General features: G+C 42.4%; 1 protein-coding gene and 1 long non-coding RNA gene across 3 annotated transcripts; one reads left to right on the top strand and one right to left on the bottom strand.

The window, feature by feature from the left end:
- Window positions 1-558: 558 nt before the first annotated feature.
- LOC308639728 lies at window positions 559-4,070 on the bottom strand. The gene is made up of 3 exons (XR_014020104.1): window positions 3,948-4,070; window positions 3,328-3,415; window positions 559-2,034 (listed from the first exon to the last, which is right to left on the bottom strand). It is a non-coding gene; the product is annotated as an uncharacterized lncRNA (long non-coding RNA).
- A 25-nt stretch (window positions 4,071-4,095) lies between these two features.
- UXT (ubiquitously expressed prefoldin like chaperone) lies at window positions 4,096-12,275 on the top strand. Of its 2 annotated transcripts, XM_081278000.1 has the most exons (7): window positions 4,096-4,222; window positions 4,393-4,499; window positions 5,601-5,682; window positions 5,822-5,889; window positions 6,183-6,290; window positions 11,936-11,999; window positions 12,176-12,275. In XM_081278000.1, exons 2-7 carry the CDS (start codon window positions 4,402-4,404, stop codon window positions 12,227-12,229), a joined length of 474 nt encoding a protein of 157 aa, XP_081134126.1. In that variant the 5' UTR covers window positions 4,096-4,222; window positions 4,393-4,401; the 3' UTR covers window positions 12,230-12,275. The 2 variants fall into 2 exon arrangements, with proteins under 2 accessions (XP_081134126.1, XP_081134125.1); XM_081277999.1 differs by lacking the exon at window positions 4,096-4,222 and having other exon boundaries at window positions 4,229-4,499.
- The last annotated feature ends 123 nt before the right edge of the window (window positions 12,276-12,398 follow it).

The following is a 12,398-nucleotide window of genomic DNA, read 5'->3' as shown; positions in this document are numbered from 1 at the left end:
TTGGTAGAGGCTTGCCTAGCACGTGTGAGGGACTGGGTTCAATTCTCAGTACTGCAAATAAATAAGTAAAATAAAAGTCCATTGACAACTTAAAAAAGTATTTAAAAAACACTATCATGAAAAACTAGTGCCTGGGGAAAGGGTGAGTTCCCCTACCCTTTCTTTCAGCCCTCCTTCAGGAAACCTAAGTAAGCATAGGCCCCTACCTTTTGGGTTGTAAATAACTACCTCTAGGAATTTAACAACTCCCCATGGAAGTATAAACACCCTTATTGAGGCTTGGAGCATAAGGCTAGAGATTTATCAGAGGCCTGTGAGAAGAATCAGTTTTTCTCCTTATTGCACTGTGCTTCTACAAACATGCATCCTACTAGAAACTCACAGCCTTCTATCATGTGGACTAGAAATTATATGGCACAGAAAGCCTATAAATTTTGTGAAAAACTGGGGATGGGGGCTCAGAATTTGGAGTTTGATCTTGTCTGGGCCCACCAGCGTAAAAAAAAAAAAAAATTTTGGCCTGTATTAGATATGGAAAACAACAAACCCCAAAATAATTATATGTAAGAAAAAAAGGAGTGAGAAAGTCATAAATTAGGAGCATTGATCCTTTTCCAGTACATTCTTTCCCAATGATAAAACAAACCCTGGGGAGGAGTGTTAGACCAGGACGCAAGAAAAGACCACTGACTCCAATTAAAATCAAATTAAAGCAAGCTTATTATTTCGACCGGCCGGGCTGCCTCTCCCTCCCAAAACGGTGGGAACAAGACAGCCCCCCACCTTTCCTAAAGCCCAGCTTTATAGCCCAGAAAGTTACACAAAAGGGGGTTACAGATAACAGAACTCTGACAAGCATCACACTAATGGTAGTTTACATTTTTTTTTGAGAGAGAGAGAGAGAGAGAGAGAGAGAGAGAGAGAGAATTCCAATATTTATTTTTTAGTTTTCGGCGGACACAACATCTTTGTTTGTATGTGGTACTGAGGATCGAACCCGGGCCGCACGCATGCCAGGCGAGCGCGCTACTGCTTGAGCCACATCCCCAGCCCGGTAGTTTACATTTTTTTTTTTTTGCTGGCCCCAACATCAGAATTTATGAGGACCATTAGAGCCTCAGAGAGGGTCGTTGTCTGGCCAGGGAAGGCCAATATTTATCAGGTGTCACTAAAGTTTCAGAGAAAGCTGCTATCTGGTCAGAGAGCCAGGCATGGGTGAGTTCAAGGCACAGGCAGGCATTCCAAGCAGGTTCAGAATTTGCAGTAATTTATAGTAAAGCCGAAATTATCTTTTCATGGCTTTGTGGCAAGATGGCTCCCAATTTTAATAAAAGATCAGGTTGGGTCTATCAAGGAGGAGTCCATCAAACCTAAAAAGGCAGTCTCTGGGCAAGGGCTAAAGCATTAAATCCTTCCCTAAACAAACCCTTTCCAGATACCAACTACTGACCCCAAGCCCTCCATCTGGCCCAGCAAGATAAATCCCAGAGACTGACTACTGAGGCCACACTCCTTCCCATTTCGCCTAGTAAAACAGACCCCCAAAAACTGACTGCCCAAGCTGACACACTCATTAATTCACTTCTCAGGATAACCTACATATGCCCAGTCCCTTTCTTTGTTCAGTGGCTCATTTTCCACAAAGAGTGGGTCCATCAGAACCATACTCACCACCATCAGAACCATGATTCCATTTCTTAATAAAAGAACTGAGCTGATTTGTGAAGTTTCCATCCATCCTGGTCTTTCTGCACTAATATCTGGGAGTGGTGGTGCACACCTGTAATCCCAGCAGCTTGGGAGGCCAAGGTAGGAGGATCAAGAGTTCAAAGCCAGCCTCAGCAACAGCAAGGCACTAAGGAACTCAGTGAGACTGTCTCTCTAAAATAATACAAAAAAGGGCTGAGGATGTGGCTCAGTAGTTAAGTGCCCCTGGATTCATTCTTCAGTACCAAAAAAATAAACTAAGTTTGAATTCTTCCACTCTCTGAGTATCATTTGCTGCTTCTTGACTGGTCCAGTTCCCACAACATTCTGGAAAGAAAGCAAATGTAGTTAAATATTAACAATTATTGAATTTTAGAGAAGGCTCTATGGGTGTTCACTGTAAACTGTTCTGTAGGTTTAAAGTGTAAAATAAAGTTGGTATTATTATTATCATTATTATTGGAACTTGGGATTGAACCCAGGGGTGCTTTACCACTGACCTACATCCCCAGCCTTTTTATTTTTTATTTAGAGACAGGATCTCACTAAGTTGCTTAGGGCCTTGCTAAATTGCTTAAGCTGGCTTTAAACTCCCCATGGAAGTATAAACACCCTTATTGAGGCTTGGAGCATAAGGCTAGAGATTTATGATCCTATTACCTCAGTCTCCCAAGTCACTGGGATTATAGGTGTGCACCACTGCATCCAACTAGTAATATCTTTAAGTTAAAAAATTGTGAAATATGTTAGTAGACTAGCAAAGACCCATCTCCCACCCATTTGAACTGTCTACAGTTCTCCTTGCCAAATAAAGATAATAAATGTTTCCTCTCTTCTCAAAGGAAAGTGATATAGATTAATTAGATAATATTTGTCTAACTACCAAGTGTTAGGAAGAACTTGACACTGGCAACACCATTTTGAAACAGCCTCCATCTTCCAACAAGAGTCACCTCAAGGTTACTCTCAGTCCGACCTTAAACCACAGACAATAGTCTATTATCATGCAAAGAAACCCCAAACAATATCCCATCATCATACCAAAAAAGGAAAACACTTGGTTCAAGGTGGAACAGTGACCACCTCAAAAAATGGAGGTGAGGACCTCCCTGACAGCCCCCTAGCAATGGCAGATGGGTCTCTGTCTCCAATAGGCCTCCTGCACAGGTTTGTCCCAAATAAACCTGTTTTGCTGTTGAGCCTCTTCTGTTTCCTTCATTTGCTTCTTTTCTTACATCAAGTGTCCTTTCCAACCTAAATGTAATTTTAGCCACATGTAATATGAGACTTACAAAAAAAAGAACTAAGTCTCAATGTTTCCTTTACAATCATCTTAAGAACAAAGAAAACCTCAATTTGCTTAAGTTTTTTTTTTTTTTTTGGTAGTTGTAGATGGGCAGAATGCCTTTATTTTGTTTATTTTTATGGTATGCTAAGATTTGAACCCAGTGCCTCACACAAACTAAGCACATGTTCTGTCACTGAGCTACAGCCCTAACCCTTGCTTAAGTTTTGAATACTTGAAAAACAAAAAGTCCAATAAAACCTTGCTTTTACACACTGAATGCACAAATTACCCAGGAAAATTTACTTGTCAGGGGTGAGTGCTCTAGGGCCCACCATGCGCGAATAACATTTGGAGGATTCTAGCCTCTAGGTTCTCTTCCAGATTCAGGCCTTGACTTGCTGGATTAGGTCCTATCGTTTCCTAAGAAGAAAAACAAACGTATGCACTCAAGTATTAAAAATGCATTCAGAAAAAAACTGACACATTTAAATAAAAACATAGGAACCAGTCCTAAGTAGAACTTGCCGATCCTCAGTGGAGGACTTCAGTGACCCTCCTTTTCCCTTATTGAGGTGATTAGACACGGCGTTCTGTCAGTCTCCAGTTGAGCCTCAGTTATCAATTGAGAGCCACAGGGCTAGAGTCATTGAAGACGAATTTCAGAAAATTTGTCTCCGTTTAAAACCTTTTAAATGTTCATATTCATTCCCGTTACTGGAGTAAAATCCAAACCTGCCGTGTAAAAAACACCAACATCCAGAACAACAGATCACACGGCATATACGCGTTTCCTCACAGACTAGAACCATAAATAATTCTTGCCCGATTGTTTCTGAGAACTTGCTTTTAAAATTATAAGCAATTCACTCCCTCGCCCTACCTAAGCCTGTGAGTTTTGCCTCCCTCAGAACCCGCCAAATCCCATTAAACTCCACCTCCACCTGCCACGCACCGTCCCTACAGGCTCCACGTGCGGCTTTCGCAGTCCCCCATTGGCCTACTTATAGACACAAGTCAGTGCTCGCAAACTCCTCAGGAGTCTTCCGTGATTTCCCCGGAGTCCGCAAAACCCCGCCCCTCTCCTCTTCCCTATGGCCTACTTCGGATAAGAACGCCCCTCCCCACCTGGCTATTTGGTTGGCCAGCACGTTTGCCACTACGTCATTCACCCGCGCCACCCGGAAGCCGCTGTTCCTACCAACGTCTCTTATTGCCGGCGGCCCTAAGGTAAGGGCGGCGTTTGAGTGTCCCAGGGTAAACGAGTCCCAGAGTTGGGAGTGGCAGAAGGTGGACCCCCCAACATGAACCGCACGAGCCCAATCCCAACATTGAGAGGGTGGAGATAAACTATGTGTGAGGCAAAAATGAAGTGCTCAACGTGGTCTTCCCACTCCCAGGAGCCTATCATGGCGACGCCCCCTAAACGGCGGGCGTTGGAGGCCACGGGGGAGAAAGTGCTGCGCTATGAGGCCTTCATCAGTGACGTGCTGCAGCGGGACTTGAGGTGAGTGACAGCCCGGAGGCGGGACGTTTCGAACTTTCCACGTGGTGGGTGGGGCGTTCAGAGTGAGTGCCAAGCCTTCGGATTGGTGGGTGAGGCGTTGGGAGCCCGGCCCTGTCACCTTTCTAGCGGGAAGTAGGGGACGACATCCGGGGTGCGATTTGGCTGGAACGTGGCGTTTGTAACTGAGACTGTATCGGCGCATGCGCGGGCTCTGATGCTATTTATTGAACTAGAGCTAAGTTTCCGGAATTAGAGTTCTTGGGTTCTGGTCCTGGCTTGCGTGTTTTGCCATCGTTGTGAATACTTCTACTTCACCTAATCTCTGTGCCTTATAAACTTTCCACATCTGTGAAATAAGGAAGTTTATGGAATCTTCTCATAGGGTGGTTTTGAGTTTCCAGTAGTTCACTGACGTGTCCTTATGGTCCCAGCTACTGGCGAGGCTAAGGCAAGAGAACCCCTTGAGCCCAGGAGTTTGAGACCGCCCTGGACAACAGAGCCAGACCTCATCTCAAAAAAGAAAAAAATGTTGAGAGTACAAAAATAAAACAAATAGGCATTTTTAAAAAGGAATTAGTGTGGATGCCTGAAACACAGAGACTCAATGAGTATGAAGAGCTGTTATTGCTGTCATTAATCTGAACAGGAAGTAATGTTAAGAACTAGGATTGTATGATCATCCTAAAAGCGAGTGAAGATTTTTTTTCTGGGATAATGGGCCATTTTGATTGGCAGGAAACATTGACAGTAGAGTGTAGTAATACTAGTAATAAATAATAGCTAACAAGTATATAGTACTTGCTATTTGGCAAGTGTTATTCTAAACACATTGTAATAAACAGTCATTCGATCCTAACAATTCTTACGAGGTAATACTGTCATCTCTATTTTATAAATGGACAAACTGAGTCCCAAATGGATTTCTTATTTGCCAAAGTTTTGCAGCTAGTAAAGGATAGAGCCCAGATTCAAATGCAGGCAGTATCACCCAGTGTTCAAAATCCTAATTTCTGAGCTAAATGTTTGTTTAGGGCATGATATGTGATATCCCAAAAGCGAAAGAGCTTCCTATTGGTCACCATTATATTTTCATCTTATCAGAAAGGTGCTGGATCATCGAGACAAGGTATATGAGCAGCTGGCCAAATACCTTCAACTGAGAAATGTCATTGAGCGCCTGCAGGTAAAGACTTCAGGATTGGATACCAGTTTGTGTGTTGTGGGGGAAGGAGATGGGAAGAGGGACCCCAGACCAAACAAAACTTGTCACCTGGCCTAAAATTTGACCACTGATCCCTACCTCTTTTTCCCTGGCCCCACAGGAAGCTAAACACTCGGAGTTATATATGCAGGTGGATTTGGGCTGTAACTTCTTCGTTGACACAGTGGTGTGAGTGTGTACCCGCCCCTCTGAGCCCACAGGGTTCAGCTTACCCCTTCCTTCATGCAACAAATATTTTTTTTCAAATCTTCTACATACCAGACACTGTGCTAAGTTTTATATTACATAAGGATATAAGCTAGGTGTTGGGGATGTGTCAGTGAATAAAACAGGACAAGATCCCTGCCCTTCCAGAGCCTCAATTTGGGGAAGGGAGGGAATAGGAAACATCTTAAATAAACTGTGTGGTATGCTAAATCGTAATAAGTATTCCCCCCATTTCCTCTGACCTCTCTCCTCAGCCCAGATACTTCGCGCATCTACGTGGCTCTGGGTTATGGTTTTTTCTTGGAGTTAACACTCGCAGAAGCCCTCAAGTTCATTGATCGTAAGAGCTCTCTCCTCACAGAGTAAGTTCATTCCGGGAGGACAGTATCTAAAAGCACCACCATTGACCAGGGGTGTAACTCAGTGGTAGAACACTTGCATACCACACATAAGGCCGTGGGTTCTATCCCCAACACCACACACAAATATACATAGTAAAAATCACCATTTTCAACACTGTTCTTCCTTTTCCATGGCTTCCTGGGATGGTACTTCCTTCCTCCTCAAAGCTGAAGCTGAGAGTGGGGAGTCAGCTCAGCCTCAGATGTAGCACATAATAAACATTCAGTAAATGTTCTTTGTATTGTTCATTCACACAGGCATTTATTGGGCATCTTCTGTATGGCAGGCTTTATGTTTGGCAGTGGGGATGCAGCAGGGAACAAGAGCAAAGAGTTCCTTAAAGGTTTACATTATAGAGGGCCTACAATATTATGCATACATATGTGCATACTTATAATTATGGTCAGATCTATAAAGTCTCAGCCTGTTAATCAGTAACAGTAAAACAAGTTATCTTTCACTTTACCTTTAGCTATTTTTCCTGCTCAATTACTATACTTTTACCACATTGACCTTCACAGTCTTCTTTTAAACATCACAAGAATGATCCCAGTCTAGGGCAAATGCAATGGATGTTCTCTCTCCAGCAGTGTTCTTCCTATGTAGCTTCCTTTCTTTTCATTCAGGCCTTCTGTAACCTGCTTTTAAACTGGCAACTTCTGGTACTCTTTATTCCTCTCCTACTTTTTCTTTTTCCTTAGTATTTATCATCTTTTTTATTTTTTAAATATTTTTTTTTAGTTGTAGATGGATACAATACCTTTATCTTATTTATTTTTATGTGATACTGAGGATTGAACCCAGTGCCTCACACATGCTAGGCAAGCGCTCCCCCACTGAGACACAACCCCAGCCCTATCACCTCTTTTTTAACTATGTAATTTCTTTCTTTGTCATGTCGATCATCTCCTCCAGTTAGATTATAAACTTTATAAATGGAGAAATTTTGTCTATATCCCAGGTGACTAAAACAGTACACAGCATGGCATTGTGTTTGCTGAATGAATTTAAAAGTGTATACTGGAAGAAAATTGAAGTGATGATCGAAGCAGATCTCTATGGGAACTGGTAGGGAATGTGTGGGCTCCAGGTAAATTTAGGTTTTCTGCAGGGAAGAGCAACTGGAGCATGGATGAGAGATTTCAGATGTAGGTAGAAAAGGCCCCCCCAGAGGAAGTGACATTTGAGTCATTTGGTTCAATGAACAAGCTGGGGGCTGGTTAGGAAAGAACATTCCTAACAAAGGAGACAGTGTGCCTGGCATGCTAGAGAAACTGCAAAGTGGGGTAAGCATGGCTCAGATGAAATGAGTGTGGGGGGCATTGATTATTATACTTAGATTAATAACATCTTAGAAGAGTAATACTACTTGGTTTAAAATCCCTTCTTGGTTATGTTTATTCCTATATTCATTTCTTCTAGTGTTGCCTCCATTAGGATTCAGTAATTGTTCTCTTTTCAAACTTTTCCAGGGTTTCAGTGTTAGTAAACTTGGGACCTGCTGAGATTTCTAAATCTTGGTTATCAGATCAATTAGCAAATAGCCTGACCAGGGGGCTTGCTTTCATGGTCAGTGCAATTCTAAACAGTTGATCTTTTAGATGAAGTCCAGTTTTTATAACAAAGCTTTCCTTCTATGTGAGGATTCTTGAGCCTTTTAAATAGATTTTATTTTATTTTATTTTTTTTGTGTGTGTGTGTGTGGTGCTGGGGATTGAACCCAGGGCCTTGTGCATGTGAGGTGAGCACTACCAACTGAGCTATATCACCAGCCCAGATTTTAATTTTTTGAGAATCTATGTCTATCCCCAGAATGAGTTATTTAAATTGTCAGTGTCTGCCCCCTTGCCTGGTATTGTGTTTTGTTTTGTTTTGTTTTCTCTACTGGAGATTGAACCCTAGGCCTCATTCATTACTAGGCAAACATTTTGCCACTGAGCTACATCCCAAGGCCTTGGCTGGTCTTGATATATTGCCCTGGTTTATTAGTGTGATGAAAAAATGTGGTTGAAAGGCTGAGCACAGTGGTGCATGCCTGTAATTCCACTGATCAGGTGGAGTACAAGTTCGAGGCCAACCTGAACAACTGTCTCAAAATAAAAAGGACTGGGGATGTAGCTCAGTGGTAGAGCACCCCTAGGTTCAATCCCTAGTACTAGGAAAAAAAAAAACATCAAGAGAAAGAAAAGTAAAACAAGTGTGATTGACTTTCATATTTATTATGATTAGTAGACCTTTCTAAAGATTTAATCTTTTTAGAAAATGGGTATTTAAGTCTGAGTAGCCCTCCTCTTTAAAATACTTGGCTACTTGGGGCACATTTCAAACTGCCAGTTCTTCCTGAATCAGTAGTAGCAGAGCAAATGTTCCTTTTGTGTACAACTAGCATTTGATGAGCTTTATATTTTTCTTCCCCCACCGTGAACCCACTACCCTTTTTTTTGGTGTTAGGGACCAAACTCAGGGTCTTACACATGCTCTACCACAGAGCCACCTAGCCATCTCCTTTCTTCTTGAGTGAACTCATAGCTTTTCATAGACAAGCTTGTATCATTATCTGATTTTGTCCTCTTTTTAAAAAAAAATGTTTATTTTTTAGTTTTAGGTAGATACAATATATTTTATTTTTATAAAATAAAATAGGATCAAACCTAAGTGCCTCACATGTGCTAGGCAAGCACTCTACCACTTGAGCCACAACCCCAGCCCCACGATTTTGTCCTCTTTTGAAGTTCAAATTGTCCCGAGGAGCAGATTAAGTTCATTCCTCTGTTCTTTGAGTACTACCTCAGATATTCATTTTTTTGTAGATGGATACAATATCTTTATTTTATTTGCTTATTTTTATGTGGTGCTCACACATGCCAGGCAAGCACTCTACCATTGAGCCACAACCCCAGACCTCCCTAAATATTCTTGAAAATATTCTTGCTCTAACCTAAACCTTAAAGCAACCATCTTTTGAGGACTTTAGGTCCTTTGAGTCAAGTAGTCTTTCACTTAATTCATTCAACATCCATTAGTTGCCTACTCTATGCCATATGCTGTTCTGATTCTCAGGAATATAGCAGGGAACACAGCAGACCGAAATCATTGCCTTTGCATAGCCAGTGTTCTAGTGAAGGGAAACAGACAGTAAATAAGTAAATAACATTGCATGGTAGATGTTGCGGTGTTAGAGAAAGAGCATGTATAGAGATTGAAAACATTGCTTGTGATAGAGCAACTGTGATTTTAAATAAAATGATTTCTGGGATCTGGGTTGTGAGAAAAGAATCCTTTGGCGGGGGGTACTGGGGATTGAACTCAGGGGAGCTCAACCACTGAGCCACATCCCCAGCCCTATTTTGTAATTTTTTTTAAAAAACCACTTGAACCACATCCCCAGCCCCTATTTTGTATTTTATTTAAAGACAGGGCCTTGGGCTGGGCATATAACTCAGTTGGTAGAGTGCTTGCCTTGCATGCCCAAGGCCCTGGGTTCAATTCCCAGCACACACACACACACAAAAAAAAAAACAGGTCCTCACTGAGTTTCTTAGTGCCTTGCTATTGTGAGGCTGACTTTGAACTTGTGATCTTCCTGCTTCAGCCTCCTGAGTGACTGCAATTGCAAGTGTGTGCCTCTGTGCCCAGCAAAAAGAGGAATCTTAGGGCTGGGGATATAGCTCAGTGGTAGAGTGCTTGTCTAGTATGCAGAAGCCCTAGGTTAAACCCATCACCAAAAAGGGGAAGGGGAGGAGAATCTACATTTTTGTTGAGCAACTAGAAGGATGGAGTTGCCATTACCTGAGATGGAGAAGACAGGAAGAGCAGATTGGGAGGGCTAGGTCAGGAGTTCTGTATAGGTCTTGGGATGTATGTGGTGTTTATTAAACACTGGAGTTTTTTGAAGTAGTTAAAAACTCCCAGGTCAAGTTCAGGAGAGAAGTCTGGGCTGGCAATATAAATTTGGGAGATACAGGTATATAGTTGGATTCATACTATTTTTTCCAACTTAACACCCTATCTTGTTGCTCTCTGTTTTTTGCACAGAATATAGTTTCATTTATCTTTCAAACCGACTTCTATATTGACAGGTAGCTCAGCACAATAAAACCTGCATTCCTTATGCTATCATGATCCAGTGTGATCTAGTCTGTTCTTACCTCTTGGACCTTATCTTAATCTACCTCCCTTCATCATTCACTTTATTTTTAACACTGACCTCCTGGCTCCTCCTCAAAAGGCTCTTTCCTGCTTCTTGGCCTTTCTGTGGAAGAGACCCTCTTACTACTTAATTCTTACTCCATCTAACTCATTCTCATTCTTCAGAAGCTATTCCTTGACCCTTTGTATCCACTAGGATTCTTTTAGATGAGACCTGATCCAAACTGGCTTAGACTAGTTTATATAACTCAACAGCCCAGGGCTAGGGTGGTTTTAGGCAACTCCAGCTTCTTAGTTGCTTAAGCCATGACCCCTTTCTCACATCTGACATCCAACACTTTGGCAAACTGCTTCGACCTTCAAAATATATCCAAATCCAATCATTTCTCATGACCTGCTATTATTACTAGATTCCCCATCTCTCAACTGGAATAAACACACACACACACACACACATACATTTTTTTCCCTGTGGTACTGGAGATTGAACCCAGGGCCTCACATGTGCTAGGTAAGTGCTCTACCACAGAGCAACATCCCTAGCCCTTTTTTAAAAAATTTTGAGACAGAGTCTGGATAAGTTGCCCAGGCTTACCTCAAACCTGTGATCCTCCTGCCTCAGTTTCCTGAGTAGCTGGGATTACAGGCAAGTACCACCATGCCCCATTTCAACTAGGCTAATGCAGTATCCTCCTCACTGGATTTCCTACTTCCATGTTAATTCTCCTTATCCTCAGTCACTTAGCTCAGCAGCCAGATGGAGCCTCTTAAACTCCAGTTATTCTGCCTCCCTCTTCTGTTCAATCCTCCATGGTACCCATATCACTTAGCATCAGGTCTTTACCATGGCCTTGTAAGCTTTATAGAATTTGCATCCCTCATTTTCTCACCTCTAACAATCTTATTTGGCTTACTCTTTTCCAGTGCCTATGGCCCCTTGCAATACCTCAAACATCAGTCACACTCCACCATAATGCCTTCATATTGGCCATTGAGTCTTTGGAACACTTATCCTCTATGAAGCCACACTATTCACTTCTTCACTTACTTTATGCTTTACTCAAATGCTTCTCAGTGAAGCCATCCCTGAGTATTCTGGGATGTTTAAAATTGCAGGCCCCATCCCCTATTTCTTATCATCCCCCTCCCTCATTGTTTAAGTTTTTTCTATCATTTATTGTCTATCCCTTCTTAGCAAGAATTTGAGCTCCCTGAGCCCAGGATTTTTGTTCATTGTGTTTGCATCATCTCCCCAGTGCTTAAAACTGTTTGGCATGCAGTAGGTATTAAGTAGTCTTTGAAACAGTAAAGTCCAGACACAGCCAACCAAATCTCCATAGGAGCAGGTGGAGCAAAAGTTAACCAGGATGTAGATAGTTCTTGATACAATGAGTAATGTTTATCCTCATAATGATAAGTGGGGCCCAATTTGCCCTTTCTTGTTTGTTTTCTCCAGGCTCAGCAACAGCCTCACCAAGGACTCCATGAATATCAAGGCCCATATCCACATGTTGCTAGAGGTGAGAGCAGCTCACTCCACTCCCAGACTATCCCCAGATTTATTTTGAGTGGTGACCTAAAGAAGGCAAGGAGCATCTTTCCCTCTAAACTGAAGCCAAGGGAGGGGAAGTCAGAGCAAAGGTGGGGTGGGACCTGAACCCAGCCCCTGTTCAGTCTCTTCTGTCCTCTTTTGCAGGGACTTAGAGAACTACAAGGCCTGCAGAATTTCCCAGAGACTCCTCGCCAGTGACTACTTCTCTCCATCCTCCAACATTAAAGAGCCTGAATGCCTTTGAGTCACATGGCCCTTCTTTTTCCCTTAACCCCTGCTGGTTGCCAAGGTGACCTTTGTGTAGAGCACTAAGTTACTGGGAGACCCAGTGGTTCAGTCTCAGTGTGAAACCTCTAAAGCACCCTGA

This window comes from Spermophilus citellus (genome assembly GCF_964194105.1).
Source record: "Spermophilus citellus genome assembly, chromosome: X".
NCBI lineage: Eukaryota > Metazoa > Chordata > Mammalia > Rodentia > Sciuridae > Spermophilus > Spermophilus citellus.
The sequence above is the reverse complement of the archived record's forward strand: the minus strand, read 5'-3'. Positions and strand labels throughout refer to the sequence as shown.

What these genes read in the sequence shown, in the direction of transcription:
- UXT (XM_081277999.1), top strand. Translation starts at nt 4,345, where the DNA reads ATGTGTGAGGCAAAAATGAAGTGCTCAACGTGGTCTTCCCACTCCCAG. An exon ending in ATGTCATTGAGCGCCTGCAG is followed by an intron (nt 5,683 to 5,821) that starts GTAAAGACTTCA and finishes CTGGCCCCACAG; the next exon opens with GAAGCTAAACACTCGGAGTT. An exon ending in AAGAGCTCTCTCCTCACAGA is followed by an intron (nt 6,291 to 11,935) that starts GTAAGTTCATTC and finishes TGTTTTCTCCAG; the next exon opens with GCTCAGCAACAGCCTCACCA.